Below are 19,712 nucleotides of genomic sequence, written 5' to 3' on the forward strand. Positions count from 1 at the left end.
GCCGCCTCACACACAGGGTTCTGCCCTCCTGGGGTCTGGGCAGCCCAGTACTAGGAAGGCAAAACAAAACATTTCCTCTGAGAGCAGGGTGTTACACCCTCTCCCTTTGAAAATAGGTGTTATAGGCTGGGAAGGGTAGCCTCCCCCAGCCTCTGGAAATGTTTTGAAGGGCACAGATGGTGCCCTCCTTGCATAAGCCAGTCTACACTGGTTTAGGGAACCCCAGTCCCTGCTTTGGCGTGAAACTGGACAAAGGAAAGGGGAGTGACAACTCCCCTGTCCATCACCACCCCAGGGGTGGTGCCCAGAGCTCCTCCAGTGTGTCTCAGAACTCTGCCATCTTGTTTTCAGAGGTGTGGGGACACTCTGGAGGCCTCTTAGTGGCCAGTGCCAACAGGTGATGTCAGAGACCCTTCCTGATTCAGATTACGACTTCCAAGAATCCACCAGGACTCCTCTGCACTTCTCTCTTCAACTTCTGCCAAGGATCGATCGCTGACTGCTCCAGGACGCCTCCAAAACTGCAACAAAGTAGCCAGAAGACTACCAGCGACATTGTAGCGTCTAATCCTGCTGGCTTTCTTGACTGTTTCCTGGTTCCTCTAGGGGCTGCCTGCCTTCACCCTGCACTGGAAGCCATAAAGAAATTTCCTGTGGGTTGACAGAATCTTCCCCCTGCTCCAGCAGGCACCAAACTACAGCCTCACTGGTACTCTGGGTCCCCTCTCATCCTGACAAGCGTGGTCCCTGGAACACAGATGGTGGACCCAAGTGACACCGACTGTCCAGTGGTCCAACTGTCCGAATTTGGAGGAGGTAAGTAATGCTGTGCACCGTGTGATCTGCAGCTACAAGGGCTTCTATGCACATTTCCAAGAAATCCTGCAAGCACAGCTGACTCTACATCCCCAGCACTCTGTACTGCGATGCACAGCCCCCTGAGTTGACCTCCAGTGTTGTGGGACCTCTCTTTGCAGTGTTGAGATGACCGCCATGTTCAGTCTTCTTGAACCCGTGTTCAAGGACTCCTGCGGGTGCTTCCTTCCTTTCAGTGGGCTCTCTTCATTGCTAAGAGCCGCCCTCTATCTCCACTCCTGAGTGGCAACATCCTGATCCTTCCTGGGCCCAGGCAGCACCCTTTTTCTTCAATCGCAACTCTTGCAGGCAGCAAGGCTTGTTTGCGGTATTTTTCCAAGGAAACAACTCTGCATCCTCCGGCACGGCGTGGGACATCTTCTGCAAAAAGCAGAACCTCCTACCTCCTTTCGTTGGGTCAAAACCAGCATCTTCTTCTAACCGGAGGCAGTCATTTTGCACCTTCATCCGGGGTTTAATGGGCTCTTGCCCCCCCTGGACACTCAGGAAACTCTTGGACTTGGTCCCCTTCCTTTACAGGTCTTCAGGTCCAGGACTCTGTCTTCAGTGCTTTGCAGTCTGTTGTGGTCCTTGCAAAATCCTTTATCACGACTTTAGTGTGTTTTGGGGGAAATAGTAGTACTTTACTCCTGCTTTCCTAGATCCTGGGGTGGAGTCTCCTTTACACCCTTGGTGTTTTCTCACACTCCCAGTGACCCTCTACACACTACACTTGCCTAGTGGTGCATTCGTGGTTCGCATTCCACTTACTTACTTTATGGTTTGTGTTGCCCCTAGGCCTATTGCATCTATTGTGTTTTACAGTGTTTGCACTACTTTCTGACTGTTTTACTTACTTGATTTGGTGAGTTGTGTATATTTTGTGTATATTATTTACCTCCTAAGGGGAGTATATCCTCTGAGATATTTTTTGCCACATTGTCACTAAAATAAAGTACCTTTATTTTTAGTAACTATGAGTTTTGTCTTTCTTATGATATAGTACCTATATGATATAAGTGGTATTGCATGGGTTTTGCATGTCTCCTAGTTCAGCTTTGGCTGCTCTGCTATAGCTACCTCTATCAGCCTAAGCTGCTAGAAGACTACTACACTCTACTAATAAGGGATAACTGGACCTGGTATAAGGTGTAAGTACCATTAGTACCCACTACAAACCTTTCCAGCCTCCTATAGTGTTGCTGTGGCATGCCCACAGCAGCACCCATTGCATGCCCCTTCCACGCAAAGGGCTGTGTGTGAAAGGGCCATATTTACAAGGTGGCATTAAGCCACAAAAAGTGGCTTAACGCCACCTTGTAAATATGGCGCAGGGTATAGCGTCACTAGAGCATCACTAAAAGTAACACTCCAGTGGCGACTAACACCTCTTAAATATGCCCCTCAGTCTCCTTAGGGAAGTCGTGGTAGAACAGATCATACCCCTTTCTCCCAGTTATACAAGTATCATACATGCAGAGACAAGCAGAAGCTGGATCTTGGTTCAATAGGTTTTATTGAAGCCACTGCATTCTGTGTAAAAAGATAAGAATAGTGATTATGATGATAATGAAACACAACAAGATTACAGCAGTGACCAGGGAAGTGAAACATAGGAAGAGTTCCACCATATTGTCACCTAATATCCGTACCTACACAACTAAGTTTCTAAATGAGAAATGCCACCTTAAACACAGACTAGGTGTGCCTACACCATTCAAAGAATGCAATCATGCCTTGGTGTGAGGTTATTTGACGGCACATTTATATTAGCTTGGGTCTGAGGCCTGTCTTCTCACCTAGTCACTTATCATTTTATTCCTCTTATTATTTTAGCAGGGCTTCATTTTATTGTCAATGTGTTATTAGTTTTATCATTTACCCTTCCATGCAGAACTTTTTCATTTCTCTGCACAATTTTTTAACCTGTGCTCACTCCAAGGCTACACACAATATTTTACTGGGTATTGATGGTCCAGAGAGTGCAATGTCTACCTTACACAGAAAAGATACATTATCACATCAAGGCAGTTCTCAGAACAACATATTTTATTACAAAACAACATGTTGCCCAAATTAAGGCAGTGGGAACATTCCAGCCAGCCTGCCATCTCATGCTGAACGTCTTTGTAGTTTCTGCTGTTCTCTCCCTCTACTTGGGAGGACTTCCAACAGACTAACAGACCTCTTCTTCACCCCTGAACAGAGGAATGTGGATTTAGCTTTCTTCTCAGGACTAGATAGGCAGATTAGGGCTGCCACTGCTATTTGCTCTCATTCTGCAGCACACATATAAAAAGGAAAAAGCCATTAATTATTTTTGTACAGGAAGGTGTCCCTTCCTGCGCAGAAACAATCTTGTCTGCAATGCAGACATCCTTGCATCATGGTGCCTGCGTCAGCGCTAGGCAGACAATTGTGCACCAGCGCAGTGGGAAAGGACAGAAAGGCAATGTATCTTGAAAATACGGTGCATTTCTGCCCTTTCTCTGTTGCACAGGGCAGCACAGCAGGATGACTAGCTGTGCTGCCATGCACCACAGGGCTTGTAAATAGGCCCCTTAGTATATGAGGGGCTCTTGGAGGAATATTTATTTGGATTTTATTAATCTTATTCGCCCTATAGTAGATTTGACAATTTCTTTATGGTTCTCCATACTGGCACAGATGAACTCTCGCCATGGCTGGATGTAGTGTTCATGAAAGAGATAACTTCTTTGAGCACAAATGGTGATTAGAATAAATTATTTTTAAGTAAAGGCTTTTCGATACATTTATTGACTGACAATTTTATGCCGTTGATGTCTGTAGAGATGGAAACATGGGTGAAGTATATTAGGCATGCCTCTACAACCCCCAAACCATTGGCATGATTGAAAGAGCAAGTAGTCTGATGAAAGATGCAAATTAGTTTGCTTTCATCAGTAAAATAAATGTACATGGCTTTTGCAGACATGGTATGGCCCTTTCTCACACCCAGAAGGGCATCTCTCAGACTGATGAGAGAGACTCCTTGACTAAATTTATTCCAGAGTGAATGTATGGTGTTTGATGGAGGGATTGAGGAGATAGGATGTGTAGATGAATTTGATTGTGAAAAAGTTCTGAAAGATATTTCGTGAAGGTGAGCGTGTAGAGCTTGGCCTATTTAAGGAAATGGAAATAAAGTGCAAACAGTCTAAGGTAATTATGTTGAGTTAGAAGATGGACGATGATTGAGATGGAGGGGAGTAGTCATGTATCAAAGTAGTAAAATTTGTGATGAGAGTGAAACAGATGTAGTGGTGTGATATTGATGACCAATTAGGAGGGAAAGAATGATTTGAGGAAAAAGAGGGCCAAAGTCGAGGTAAGAATGAGAACGATGGGATGATGTTGTGTGGTGAGAGTGTCATATTGGGAAGGGGCAAAAGAGCAGCAGGAGAAGAGCTACTGGTGGTCTCAGAACTACATAACGCCACATCACCAAAAAATTAGGGCCTCATTTATGAGGCCTTAGCCGCACGCTGCACCACCAGATCATTATATTTTTTTATTCTCTGGTGGTGCAGTGTGCCAGCCCATATCTACAAGGCCACGCAATGCAACTTTGAGTGGCTCTTTATGGCTTTGTAAATATGGATCCCTTTCAAGCATAACACTGCATTAAAGGGGCGTTCCATGGGTGTTGCTTGGGGTGTTTCCACACAACACCCATGGAACCTGAAGGAATGTAGTGCATTCCCAGATTTACAAGTCCGGGGATGAGTCAGATTCCTATGCCACCTCAAGGGTGGCTTAAGAATGACGCAATTGGGAGAAATATCTTTATTCCTTCTAATTGTTTCCACTTTAATGACACATAGAAAGAGGAAAACACCTCTTGTCATTGTTTTTGTACAGGAAGTTGCCCCTTCCTGCACAAAAACAGACATCCATGGAGCAAGGGTGCCTGCATTGATGCTAGGCAGCAATTTGTGCACCAGCGCAGGGGGGAAAGGACAGAAATGCACTGTATCTTGTAGGTATAGCACATTTCTGCCCTTTCCCTGAGGCACAGGGTGGTGCCGTCCTCCGCTAAGGGCCTCGTAAATGATGCCCTTAATGCCTCTCTTAGAGCTTGACTGAGTGTGAGCAATGCTGTAAATTGGAAGTGGTTCGGCACTACCAAATTTGAAGTTCCCCCACTCTATTTAAAGGTGAAGGAAGCACTGTGTTTATATCGGTGGAACCTCTGAACGCTCCATTGGTGTAAACCTCAGACCTAGAGGCTCATCCAAGAATGGGCTGTAAGGTCTCAGTGATAGTCATCCCGCTCTGCAGAAGGTGGTCTGACAGTCACTATTTTTCCCTGCTGATTCAGCAAACCCGAATGCAGAAAAAGGCAAGATCATTGAAAGGGGAGTGCCCCAATTATTGAATGCCAACTGTGAGCCAATCATTAAATGGGTAGTGGCCCAAAGCCCAAGATGCTCTACTGTTTCATTCACCAGTGTACCTCTGCTCATCTGCTGCAGTCCTTGTTCTTAAAAGCTGTGATTTGGTGAATTACTGATCCTTCCTGTTCTCAGTCCTCTGAGTCCTGTCATGAAGAAAGACTTAAAGCCAAACGCACCTGCCTGCTAGGGTGCCACAATCCTAAATTTGGTTGAAGTACTGAACGAGAGAGCACAGTGCGTCCCACAACAATGTACTGCACAAGATCCAACTGCCTCACAACTACAGTCTGTAGACAGATCCTTTCCAGCATGTATTCATCCCCTTCACTTGAAAAAGCCAGAATAAAAAAAACAAATACAAAATAATTGTCATGTTGCTACAGCAGATGATTCCAGTCTGGCTACTATGTCTTGCTGGCGAATGCATGCACATTAGCACTTTTTATCATTCAAGGTTTAGGGAAACTGGTCATCCTAGCTTCGTCTCACTTTTTCTTTAAAACATTGGTATAATGTGTGTTCCAGCAATTTATGATTATAGTTTTCTGTTCTTACTTTGGTGTTTGAAAAGAAGAAAATCTGATTTCTTGCTGAGGACATGGGCTCTTTGTAATTTGTGCAGAGGAGCAGGCTGGGCCTGTCATAGTGTGATGACTAGGTGCAGGGGTTCATTTGTCATTGTGTTTCAATGTTAGCAGTGTTTCTGTGTTGCTTATAGATGTCTGCTTTCAGTGTAAAACTCTTGAATGCCATTATTGCTTTAACTTTTAGTAAGGGAAGCAAATCAAGGAGTAAGGCGCTTTAGCAGAGAAAATGTGTTTGCGACTCAGGTCTTGCTGAGTGACAGGACTTAAATTAAATAATCAAATGTGTGGCTGTAATTTGAACAAGTCAGCGTTGTTTGCAGCAGGGACTGCATCAGAACAGGACTGAGACATATACTAAAAAAACAGTGCTGGTGCCTTTTCTATCACATTTCAGAATCTGTGCATGGTGGTGCAAGAGTGACGCAAACCTCAAGAGAGATTTATGAAGCCACACAAGACCACTTTGCGTTACCCTGCGTGGTTTTATAAATCACAAGTAATGTAAACCTTCCCATGCAACATCCATGGATTTTGATGCAATCCTAGATTTACAAGAACTGGTAAACCTGGTGATGCGCAAAAGAGATACGCATCAAAGTTAACTCTTCTTGCATGCAATGCAGGAATCCTTGCACCATGGTGCCAAGGTGCCTGTATTGGCGCTAGGCTGCCAAAAGGGAACCAGCGCAGAGAGAAAAGATAGGAATGCACTGTATTGCCTAAATACGGTGCATTCCTACCCTTTCCATTAGAAGCATGGTGGCGCATCAAGGTGACTTGCTGCCCTGCATTGGGTCAAAGTTTCATAAATATGCCCCCAACTGAGTTAAATAGCTCACACTTTGTTGAATTTCAGCAGTTCGAACCTGGCAAAATGTAACAGGACAAACGTGTACAGTATTTACTGCACCCTGCAAATTTTGGTGCAGCCAATCCTCATGTTATTCCCCAAAAATTAGTGGTAGGTGTTATTTATCGCACCAGATAAATTACAAACCTCATGGTATCATTTATCAGGTGTGATGAATAGCATCTTCATTCCGACGAACTCACAATCAGTGCCATAGCTGTACATTTATAAATTATCTAAAAATACTACAGGAGACAACAAAGAAACAAACCTTGGCCGATATGCCCAAATCCATTTCCCACAGGCACAGAATGAGAAAAACCCTTTCACACATCAGGGCTCTAGTCTTTAGGAGCTCCTCCCTCCTGAAATCAGTAAACTTGAGAGCTCTGCACTTGGATTAGCCATCAGACTGTAGACAGGCGTGCAGTGCCGAAGGCTTCCTGTGCACGTGCACCTGTGATATAAGAATTCAAGATAGAGGCAGAAACCTTGGAGTTCAAGACCCTAAGCTGAGGGACCGACTGAACCAAGTATGATGGCAGAGTCCGATGTGTTTCACATATAACACTGATCGGCAAATAAATAATTCACTTCAAAAAAATACTTTCATGCCTACTGTGAAGTCATGCATTCTAACCTGCAGCTCCAATGAAAACACTAAGGCCCATATTTATACCTTTTTAGCGCCGCATTTGGGTAATCTTTTGATGCAAAAGCGGCGCAAACTTGCAAAATACAATTGTATTTTGTAAGTTTGCGCCATTCTTGCATCAAAAAGCTGCGCAAAGGCGGCACTAAAAAAGTATAAATATGGGCCTAAGGGCACAATTTAATAACCTTTTACGCAACGCAGCAAAGCAACCTGCTGAGCTGAACTGTGTGAACGTGAGGGAGCAGAGACGCATCATCTCTACTATACATGGGGCACTTCTGCTCTAGTATAGCGTGCATGCACTTCAGGCAGCCTAGTGCCAATGAAGGCAACCTGGCACTATGGTGCAAGGGGCCCCAGGTTATGGGCAGGATTGTTTTTGTGCAGAAAGGGATCTCTTGCGGCAAGAAACAATCCTTGAAGGCATATCGCTCATTCCAGAGATGTTGCAGGATGCAGCACAAATAGACAGAGCAAATAACTACTAGGAGAAATGAAGATACATAGCGCCATCCTCTGGCACAGACCTAGCATTACAGCCTTTAGGAAATCTGTGTTTGCATCAAAATTGACTGATGGATGCTTGGGAAGCTCAGGCTCCACACCTAGAACACTTCCCTGACGCCAAGTAATGCAAGTGCTCCCTGCTGCCTTGTGTTACTTATATTGTTTACCAACGCAAAGTCACGCTAATCCGTCTGCGCGTGGCCTAGTAAATCCCGAACTACAGTGCCTGTTAGTGCTGCGTTTAAGAGGTTATGCAACCCCACTGCAAAGTGTTAGAAAATCTGGGCCCTGATGTCATATGTTTGGGGTAAGATGTTAATTGCATTTCTGAAGCATAATCCGTGCATGCTTCTCAGTTCATCTCGAAAACGGTGCTGACTATCTGTGCTGCTTATAGTACTCACAAGCCAAAGCTAAACAAATGCAGTTGAAAAACTTTTATTTGCTACATACGATATTTACTATGACAAATGAATGCCCTCCCTGCCTTTAGTGATAAGATGTTATGAAATGACTCAACTAAACATAGGCACTTCCATTTCCATACGCAGCCCATTTCCATAAGTATTCCAAAATTCTGAGGAAAGTAAATCTACGTGTGTAAATGTGGTGGACAAAGTTGGGAAAATTGGGACTACCCAAAAAGTTACAAGATTGAAAGCCCAAGAGGTCCCCACCTACCCTTGTTCTGTAGACCTGTGCCCCACACCGAAGGTTCAACTGAATTTGAACTAAGATGTGCAAACATACATGTAAATGATGTCACATTAGATATCACCCAGAATGCGTGTTTTTTTCAGTAACCAAGTTATTTGTGTGAAATGTGTGAATTAGTTCCACTATGAAACAGAAGTTAATTCCTAGTACTGTGTTCACTGGCAGAGGGTACGCCTGGCTTGAATGGGTGGAAATAATCTCTTCTTCATACATCCAGGTACAACATAGATTGACTTTATTTGTACTTACATGTTACATACAAGGTTTGGGTACTTAGGTACCACTGAACGTCACCAAGAGCCATTGATGTTTCCAGCTCAGTCTCCAGGTCTTCTCTCGCCCTTCCGACAGGCACCAGTATCAGTGAAAGCGAACGTTCCACACAGACAACACTCAGCCAGGATGGGGGACACACATGATGCTACACTCTGAGAAGGTATGAGGCATCCTATGGAGGTATGCAGAAGGGTTGCTGATGTAACAGCAGACTAGTAATGGTGATCTCAAGAACATACAGTGATACTTACGGAAGGAGTACAGCTCAGAAATAGTTGCACAAGTAGACAACACTATGCCAGGATGGGAGACACACATGATGCTACACTCTGAGAAGGTATGAGGCATCCTATGGAGGTATGCAGAAGGGTTGCTGATTTAACAGCAGACTAGTAAAGGTGATCTCAAGAACATACAGTGATACTTACGGAAGGAGGACAGCTCAGAGATGGTTGCACAAATAGACAACACTCAGCCAGGATGGGAGACACACATGATGCTACACTCTGAGAAGGTATGAGGCATCCTATGGCGGTATGCAGAAGGATTGCTGATGTAACAGCAGACTAGTAAAGGTGATCTCAAGAACATACAGTGATACTTACGGAAGGAGGACAGCTCATAGATGGTTGCACAAGTAGACAACACTCAGCCAGGATGGGAGACACACATGATGCCACACTCTGAGAAGGTATAAGGCATCCTATGGAGGTATGCAGAAGGATTGCTGATGTAACAGCAGACTAGTAATGGTGATCTCAAGAACATACAGTGATACTTACGGAAGGAGGACAGCTCATAGATGGTTGCACAAGTAGACAACACTCAGCCAGGATGGGGGACACACATGATGCCACACTCTGAGAAGGTATAAGGCATCCTATGGAGGTATGCAGAAGGATTGCTGATGTAACAGCAGACTAGTAAAGGTGATCTCAAGAACATACAGTGATACTTACGGAAGGAGGACAGCTCATAGATGGTTGCACAAGTAGACAACACTCAGCCAGGATGGGGGACACACATGATGCTACACTCTGAGAAGGTATAAGGCATCCTATGGAGGTATGCAGAAGGATTGCTGATGTAACAGCAGACTAGTAATGGTGATCTCAAGAACATACAGTGATACTTACGGAAGGAGGACAGCTCAGAGATGGTTGCACAAGTAGACAACACTCAGCCAGGATGGGAGACACACATGATGCCACACTCTGAGAAGGTATGAGGCATCCTATGGAGGTATGCAGAAGGATTGCTGATGTAACAGCAGACTAGTAAAGGTGATCTCAAGAACATACAGTGATACTTACGGAAGGAGGACAGCTCAGAGATGGTTGCACAAGTAGACAACACTCAGCCAGGATGGGGGACACACATGATGCTACACTCTGAGAAGGTATGAGGCATCCTATGGCGGTATGCAGAAGGATTGCTGATGTAACAGCAGACTAGTAAAGGTGATCTCAAGGACATACAGTGATACTTACGGAAGGAGGACAGCTCAGAGATGGTTGCACAAGTAGACAACACTCAGCCAGGATGGGAGACACACATGATGCTACACTCTGAGAAGGTATGAGGCATCCTATGGAGGTATGCAGAAGGATTGCTGATGTAACAGCAGACTAGTAATGGTGATCTCAAGAACATACAGTGATACTTACGGAAGGAGGACAGCTCGGAGATGGTTGCACAAGTAGAGTTATGGCAGGGAACCGAAGTTGGATTCAAGCAGGTGTACTGATTCCTCCCCAGACACTGGTTGCATCGCAGCCCTCTTCCATCTGGCAACACTGGTGACAAAATTATTGCTTAACGAACATTTGGCAGTTAGGTACAATGTCTACATTATTAAATTCTTTATGTACTAATGCATTCTTCATATTCGTTACTTCGCAATGCAAATCTGTCTCTTTTGCCAAATAAACCTTTCTGTTCCGTTCCCTCAGTGGTCTAAATAGCCAGGCCATAGCAAGTTGTCAAGACACGAAAATGTTGACTTAATAACTTTTTCCTACTGATTTGGGTAATTCTTTGTCCATCAAGAATATCTTTATGAATATTGAGCTCAGAGTTCCATTTTGCCTGAATTGGGCCCCACCCTTGATTAAACAGGACACATTCTCAGAAGGCCACACCCCTTTAGACCAACACTCCTTTTAGAAACCTGAATTTTTCATACCACTTAAAACAGTGCACACACATTTACTACAGCTACTGTCAAAACAATCACCCTACGATATTCCTTTCTGTAGGGTACTGAAGTTTTCTGGGGCTTTTTGAATCAATTAGTATATTTCTAATACACATTCTTGAGAAATAGGTGACAAGGGACACATTACAGTGGCAGGGATGAAACACAATACAACAGACCAGGTAATAGAGATCGAGCTCAGGGTACAGTTCAAATGTTAAGGGTACAAGAGAGGTTGGGTTGAGGTGTTGAGGGCCAGGACAATGGTATATGGGTGGAGAACTGGACCATTTTAGGTTCTTATCTGAAAATAAACAGGGGAACTTTCAGTCTCATCTGTATATGAGGTTGCTTATTCCAGTATCTTCTGGCAAACAGTTTGTATGGTGTGTCATCTGGACTTCTGTATCCTTTCTTGGTAGCTACAATGTTTTCAGGGTTGTGCTGTGGGTGACGAGGGTGAATGCAGATAAAATTAGATTCTGGTACACATACTCTGGGTTGGGTGTGAATGACCTTCAAGATTATGCAGAAGGCCTAAATTGGTGACTCTTGCATGGATGGAGAGCCAGTAAAACTCTTGAATATCAGGTGATGAGGTAGTATTTTCAATGTCTGCGTAACTGGAGAGCAGCTAAGAGCTGATTAGCGTATGGTTGGTGCCTCTCTGTACTGCCCAAGTGAGGATTTCACCGATTACACTGCAATGGCATCCAAGTTTCTGTTAACTGATGAGGCCGAACCAGTTTGAAACCAGTTTGAGGTTGCTTGTGTTCTGATTCAGAAGGGATGCATCCTAGAAGTTTGGGCTGGACTGCTCCTTTTGGAGCAAGAACAAGGTTGATTTGCATAGGAATGGGCTCTAGTTGTACTTTGAGCAAAATATAAATGATGGAGTGGAAGGTAGAGTAATCAGCATTGTATGAAACAGATTCAAACTTTCCACCCATAACTGTTTTCCTATTTTTGGTCACTCAAATGGGCGTACAATAGATAATTTTAAAGGCAGTAACGTTGGAGTCTGGGAGGCCATTCAGCAGGGCTTTGTCCCATCACAGGTTAGCAGAATTGTACTCTGGAATGGAATTTGTGAGCTGGGGTGTATGAGTTGTCTACAAAGAAGAATCATTTGATGTCATATCTGAGCTTCTTATTAACATGATTATTGAAGGATAGGCCTGGATTAATGTAGAATTTAGGGACATAGTGGTGGCGAATAAAGCAGAAATGACCGATCACCTTGGCGATGAGCCATATGCTGTTACCGCTTATATTTGTTAATGGGAATTAATTATGCATTGGAAGGATGTTTCAACTTTATAATGTCTATGAACATCCACAATTTAACACTATGAACTCAATGTCTTATAGGTTAGAAAGTAGTTTCTAATGAAACCTTGTGCTAAATGTTTCTGATACTAGGAGTCTTGTGTTCGGCAATGTCTACGCTCAACATCCAGATTGAATGTTATAGAAGTAAGAATGGAGCCCATGGGAAATCTTTATCACAGAGAGAAGGGTTGTTTTGGATGACTCCATTTAACCATTTTGTTGCTAATATCAATGCTTTGCTTTTATTGTCTGATTCAGCAATTGTATGGGAACAATAATTGAATTCTGCTTTGTGAACGGAAAGTGGGCAAGCAGAATAACCATCTTCAGAGGTTAGTAAGGTTGAGGGAATGTAGTCTGAGGGAAAAGTTGTTCAAATTTGGTGGTGGTGCCCTTGCTGGTTCTGAAATCTAGACACTAGATTTTGGTTTACCTTTTCTGGTGGAAAGGGTAGTCTGGGTATCACCAAGTCCAATGAATATCAATTTGGGAATAACATTGTCTGTTCCATTGAGGTCGAGCGAGCATAAAGGTATGCTGTGGGTAGCCAGGAGGGATGTTTTTATAGATTTCCTAAGTGAAGTTTGATAGTTTTGTCTGTCCTTTGGTTGGAGGTGTTTAAGTTCTGATGTCACATGACTACCAAAGTTGTGGGTGGGTACAGAAACATTGTACTAGAAGCAATATTAGAAATTACATCGTGTTTCCTAACTATTTTGTGAGTGCTGGATTTTATTTTCAAAATGGATACCACATCACACTGTGGGGATTGATTGTTTGGTAGTGTGGCCCTTGCTGTGAACCTGTATTGATGCTAACCTTAAGTGATTATATCACTCAAGCATTAGATCTTGGGGCAACACATAATGGGGTGACTGTAGGTTAGGCTGAGAAAGGAGGTGACCTTTGTGCATTATTTTCTATACTTTTTGGTTTGGCGAATTCTTCTGGGTACAATCGCCAAGATGGACTTTGCCAATGTTACAGATGAATGTAGATGAAATGGGGTTGGGGACATCATCCAGAAAGTTATTACTGTAGTCAGAGTAGTAACTGAGCTGAAATGTGGCGAAGTGAGTGGGACTAGATACTTCAGTGTGTTGGGAGGATGTCAAATCTGGATGGAGAAAAAGGGGGTGTGGGGCAGGTGCTGAGCCAGAGGATTTGCACATGATAGTTAGGCCACTACCTGATTTGTGTAAGTGGTACTGATGGGTGAAGCTGTAGCTATCTGGAAAGAGCTCACGTAAGACTTTAAAGTGTTGATAAGCAGACTCTGTTCTGCACGGGTTGTCTACATTGTGTACGGGTTTAGCCTGACGGGCATGGGTCCTAATGTAAGGATGAGAGCCACTGGTTGATATTCAAATACTGATACAAATGAGGTGCAATGGGCCCATCACGTATTTGGACCCTGATGTCACTGCACCTGCCACACTGATAGTAGTTACACCACTGAGTATGGGTTACTCATTCTACCTGTCATTCCTTCTTGCATCCGTATCTTCGTCCCTCTCTCCTTTCATCTGATTCATCTCTTCCATGCTCCCCTCCCTTTCCCCTTCCTCTGTCTTTCTCTTCTCCTCTTCTGTCTCTCACTCATCCTTATCTCCTTTCTCCTCTCCTGACCTCATTTATGGTCCCTTCCTTTTCCCTTGCCCTGCCATTTTGATGATACGTTATCCTTTCTCTTGCTTGCTCACCCCTCTTTCCTTCTCCAATCCTTCCCTTTTTCCTCTCCCTGTTCTTTCACTTTCTCCTTTTCTTTCATCCCTTTTCATTCTCTTCTTTATTTATCTCTTAACCTCTTCTTCCTCTGGTTCCTCTGTACTCACAGAGAAGGCAGCAGGCGCCAGGTATGCCAGGTGTTTGAAACATATGAACAGGCAGCTTCAAAAATAAGTTCAGACAGTGCAGAATAGATTGGGGCTCCCCTCCCTCATCCAATGTCACTGCACGACTGGTAGCTATAATGCTGTGTGTGTGAGGTTATCACAGATGTCAGATTCATGTTTGTAGGTGGCATGTGTGTGTGCATGAAAATGCAAGAGTGGGGAGGGGATTTTGAATTTTGATTGGCTGTTGTTAGGAGTGTTACTCTGGATTAGGTTGGAAGGCGATTACTGAACAGTGTTATTAAAACTTCCAAAACATACAATTTTCTATGAGGTAAGCAAACAAATTGATGTTATGTTGTGTGTATATGTCATAATGCTTAACTCATCTGGGTGGGCACCATGGTGCTGGAGCAGAAGCTGTGCGGGTCGAGCCAGGATCGGGTGAGGTCGTCAGTTTCTTGTGGAATTCAAGACGTGAGGAGGAGTCTCTGATGTTCAGGGACAGGTGGTTCAAGGCTTTAGGAGCAAGGCTGGAAAAGGCGCATCTGGTGCTGCGGATGCAGGAGAGTGGGTGATGCGAGCAGGAGTCCTGCTGAGTGTAAGTGTGGTAGGTCTGTGGAACTTTATGCAGTTCTAGAGGTACGTGGGGCTCTTGTGTGAGGCTTTTTGTATGTGTGGAGAGGAGCTTGGCGAGGGCTCGCTTGTGGATGGGAACTAATTAATAATGTAATGGTCTAGAAATAATTCCTTCACTCTGACAATATGGGCCACACAACCCCCTTTAGGACATATAAACACAATTATTACAAAAGACATAATTGGAGAAAGTCATGTAAATAGTTTTGCAGGTTACACCAAAGACTCATGTTCTTCCTTTGTTAAACCGGTTCTCTCCTTTGCCACAGCACACATCTCATAACTCCTGCTTCACAGCCCCACCTCTTCCCAGAAAAGTCAGCATCCGAGTTCTATGCGCTAACTGAAGAGAAGTAGAGGGAAATGCTCTTTATTTCCTAGAATCTGAATCATCCCAAAAGCGGTTAGAGGCGTAATACCGCAAAAGCGCTTAGAGGCGTAATGCAACAATGAGGATTGTTAGCTGCCTGCACGGATGGCCCTAAATGCTTCAAACCTTTGCTACAATATCGCTTACTCTCTGTGTCGCATTTTCTTTAATAGTGTTTGCCTTTCAGGCTCCTGCGCTTTAGGGCAGCTGGAAGGCGCCCATGGACACGTCTCTCTTCTGTCATGTCCCAGTTTCAGCTTTTTGTACAGCCCTGAGCATGCTGCGCCCCAGCTGTGCTCTGTCATACACAGATACCCACACACCCAGCCGACTAGTTACCCCCTACACTCATCTACTCACTGCCGGCTCCTGCTGGAAATATAACCGTGACAGTTGCTGGTATTAAATTCTCAGATGTACCCCCACTTGCTCCCCCCACCAACACCCTTTGCACTCCCTGTTTACATTGCACACGCCCTGGATGATTAATTCTGTTTTATGTCAGTGTTTGTGTTTCTATTCCATATTATATAGCACCTTGGTACCCCTTACATTCTAGTTGCACTCCACAAACAGTGTGAAGTACACAAATAAACATTGAAGGTCGTCGCCTTCCTCCTGCAGCCACATTTCACCACCACGTGGCTGCCCCCCTTTGATAAACTTTCATGGTGGGGGTCGCTACTCAAGACACAGCGCTGTGCGTTTCATGAAGACCCCCCCAAATCAGGGACACGGACTGCATTGTTCAAGCCCTCGTGCTGTGTTCACGCCCCTGGAAGGTTGACGGATGACGTCAGACTCACCGGATGACGTCAGGCGTCGTCCCAAAGACCAAGAACACTGAGAATCAATGAGGAACATCCAGATGTCTGGTCTCTCCATCCTCTCCATCTGGCACTGAGTTGGAAACCACTCTAACCCCTCCCCCCCGTACTTGCCCCCTGCTGCCCCCTCACACCTCTACCCTCCCATCTGCCTCTCTCTCTCTTTTTCCCTTCTCATCCTTTTCCCTGATTATTCACCCTTCCTGCTCAACCCCCCCTCTTCAGACCATTCCTCCCTCTGCCTCTTCCCCGTGCCCCCCATCCCCTTTAGCTGGCCTCTTTTCATTCGTACTTGCCTCCTCTTCCCCTCCCTCAGCCCCCCCACAGTTTTTCTACTCGCCATAGTCTCTCCCCCTATTTTCCTTCCTCCGCGCTGACCCCTTGCCTGATGCTTTCACATGCTGGACAAACTAATACAAACAAATAGGATCCCACGAAAAAAAAACATATCTCGGCGTCAGTGCTAATGTTGACATCCGGTTCTTCTCCACTGGCTTTAGAAACAGATGTCAGTTTCTTCTCAATTCGGAGAAGATGCAAAACTGCACCAATAAATTATAGCAACGCCTGGAGAGAACATTTACACTCAGCAATAAGTCAAACTGCGCAGTATGTTGGACCAGAGGGAGGAAGAGACTAGGCCTAGATATTTCACCTGCAAACCCGGTGCTGCAAATAATACCAACAGGTGAGCAAGACAATCATGAAAACGCATTATCACAACATAGAAAGGAAACTGGAAGCCCTGAAATCCTTTCGGCCGTTAGGACAAGGCGGGTCTCTTTGTTATGTTTTATTCAACAACTTGTCAAACCATACAGAAAGGACCCTTGTTACTTTTGCGGGGGTCGGCATGTTACCACTTAATACGTCCCTGAAGAAAAGGAAGCAGGTAAGATCTGACGCTTGCTGATGCGGATATACAGCAGGCCCTAAGCCACTTCCTAGTGGCGTAACAAAGGCCCCCACAGCCCCCTCTTGGGGGATGGGGGGCGGGGGTTGGTGTGCTCCAGGGGGTGCCCTCAGGGCAGAAAACTGTGCACGGGTGGCAGACCCCTAACTGAGTCGGGGGTGGGGGTGGGGGGTCCAGGTACTTTGCAGGAGGCCCCCTCAAGTTAAGTTACGCCAACTGACCCTTCTATCCTAGGCTTGCTTACCAGGGAGGAACGGGGCAGTGAGAGGGGGTCTTCAGCGATATCTCGAAGAAACAGCAAACGAATGGGAAGCTTTCTTGGGAGAAGCTGGGAACTCAGTGAAAACTGCTTGAAAAATAATGCCCAGGATGACATCAGCCATGTGACATCGGCATAGTATCCATTGCTCTCTCTTGCACATTTCTTTTTTTACTCCCCAACTCATTCCCCCTTTGTTGCTTTCCCCAACCGCCCCATGATGTTTCCCCAACCCTTACCCTCCTGGCTGCTTCCACCCACGCTGGTCTTGCTTCCACCCTAAGCCCTCTGTGCTGCACACCCACTTCCCTCACCCACTTAAAAAAATGATTTTACACTTAATGTTTTCTTTTTATTTACTAATACAACTTGAATCAGTAAATAAAAAAGATAAAAAACCTTCATTATTTTGTAGGTCTCTGCATGCGTGATATGAGCATCTACAAAATTACGTGAGTGGCTGCATCCTAGGCTTTTTCAAGTATAAAACTCTTTAGCAATGCTGCAGAGAAGCTTGAATGCTCTACAACATGGCTAAAAACCATTGGCAAAGCCAATAGGCCCCAAAGGATTCGACAATGACTGATGAAACAGTCATCCTGTTATAAACCAACTTGGCCTTGACGAAAGGGAGACCACCACTGTGTGGAAAACTGAGATTCTCTGCTACCTGTCTGGGGACTCTCTCTGCTGCTTTTCTTTCTTCTTCCCCACCCTTACCGAAAGTAAACAGAGCCAGGTCACAGGAAGACACTGGCACATAAAACAAAGTTGGAACTTGCTGGCTCTAAAATATAGTTCCAGCTGCTGCACAGCATAATGGCCCCTCACTCTTCTGGACCCCAATACAGTGCATGGGCTACACCAGAAGTAGCTAATTCTGTGGCTGAGTTGTGATGTTTCCATGCTCAATAGATTCTCAAGATCACAACACTAGCATAAGGACTGCCTCAAGGGTTCAGAGTTTAGACCAAAGCTGTGATTTCCCATAAGGTTTATGGTCATAATATCTCTTCCTATCTTGCAGCTTATATTGGGCAGGAGTTTCCCTAGGGCCTGTAACTGTAGGAAATACATTTTTCTTGACATTGTTTGGAACCACTCACCTACCATGAAGAGAGTGTGAGCTAATCTAGATATTGGTGACTCACCTGCAGGTATGTAGCTCATGAGTATACACGCAACAGCAAGGAAAGTCCTCATGGTGGCAGATGGAGGGGATGTCTTCAAGCTGCTGTGTCCAAAATCCGGTGCTGTCTGTGAAGCTGTTGTTTTTATACAGACACTGTATTTACTCCTTCTGTGCAGGCTTGTACGCTGCATATGGAAAATTCCAGCTTTGGCACACCGCTACACAGCTAGTAGGCGTTGGTAACTAGATGTGCCTGATTGGAGGCTTCAGAAAGTCAATAAAAGCAAATTAAGATGGAACAAATCCAACAGAGTGCAAGACGAAATACTGTTCCTATTCAGTTCTCTTTAAATTGTATAACAAATGCAGGCTATAGACACAAATTTAGGCTATACACACAAGCATAGAAATATATGTCCTAGATATGAATGAAAAATAATTTAGGCTTTGGGATCCATTTATCATAATTTCTTGACTGGTAAGAACAAACTGCCAATAGCACATGTCATCAAGTGTCCCAAACTACTTCCACACTATAATACTAGACAACCCTTTTAACACCGCAGTACTAATCATCAGCCTGATGTGTGTTATTTTATGAGCACGAGCGGGCTATGGGAACGCGAGCGCGCTCATGCAAGTAAAAAGGAATGTTGGGTTTTTGAAGGAGGAGGAACGGTTAGCAAGGGAGACAGCACCGCTCGAGTGGGTCGATTAAACAGTGCTGTGAAGGATTGCACAATTATCCACAGTTGATGACTCCAACACAAGAAGAATTGTGTCGCTGTGTATTATAACACTACGCCCCGGTGTTAGTTCAAGTCGCAATAAAAGTATACATAAACACTCACAGTCACAAAATAGCAGATTAAGAGGTGACTTCTCTTTTAAATCCTTGGTAATGGAAATATTTTTTCCTTGTAATGAGTTATCGAATTAATTTAATGTATTTCTCTTAGCTTATGTCGAGTTATCGATTAAATTTTTATGCTTTTCGTTTAAATTGAACGGTTTATCTTTCTTTTATAATATACGGTTGTTATTGTCGTATCCTTATAAAAAAAAAAAATGTTAAAAAAAAATGTGTGATGACGAAGGGGGATGTGTTATATTGTGAGCAAGAGCGGGCTATGGGAACGCGAGCGCGCTCATGCAAGTAAAAAAGAATGTTCGGTTTTTGAAGGAGGAGGAGAGGTTAGCAAGGGAGACGGCACCGCTCGAGTGGGTCGATTAAACTGTGCTTGAACAAACAAACCAGTGTTTATGTTGGTTTTTACAACAAGGTGTCTATAATTGTAGGTTTCCTTCTCATTGGAGAAGGACTGGAGACTGATGTTGATCTA

The 19,712-nt window shown here is 44.4% G+C and overlaps 1 protein-coding gene across 1 annotated transcript in view; it reads right to left on the reverse strand.

The window, feature by feature from the left end:
* Positions 1–18,568, reverse strand: part of LOC138246593 (uncharacterized) — a 58,364-nt gene extending 39,796 nt beyond the window's left edge. The window contains exons 1-2 of the mRNA XM_069201290.1: positions 18,389–18,568; positions 10,533–10,661 (exon numbers count right to left, since the gene is read on the reverse strand). Coding sequence (XP_069057391.1) covers positions 10,533–10,661; positions 18,389–18,560 — 301 coding nt within the window. The 5' untranslated portion in view covers positions 18,561–18,568. The remainder of the gene's footprint in view (positions 1–10,532; positions 10,662–18,388) is intronic.
* Positions 18,569–19,712: the final 1,144 nt, after the last annotated feature.

The sequence above is a fragment of the Pleurodeles waltl genome, chromosome 7, assembly GCF_031143425.1.
Source record: "Pleurodeles waltl isolate 20211129_DDA chromosome 7, aPleWal1.hap1.20221129, whole genome shotgun sequence".
NCBI classification, from domain to species: Eukaryota; Metazoa; Chordata; class Amphibia; order Caudata; family Salamandridae; genus Pleurodeles; species Pleurodeles waltl.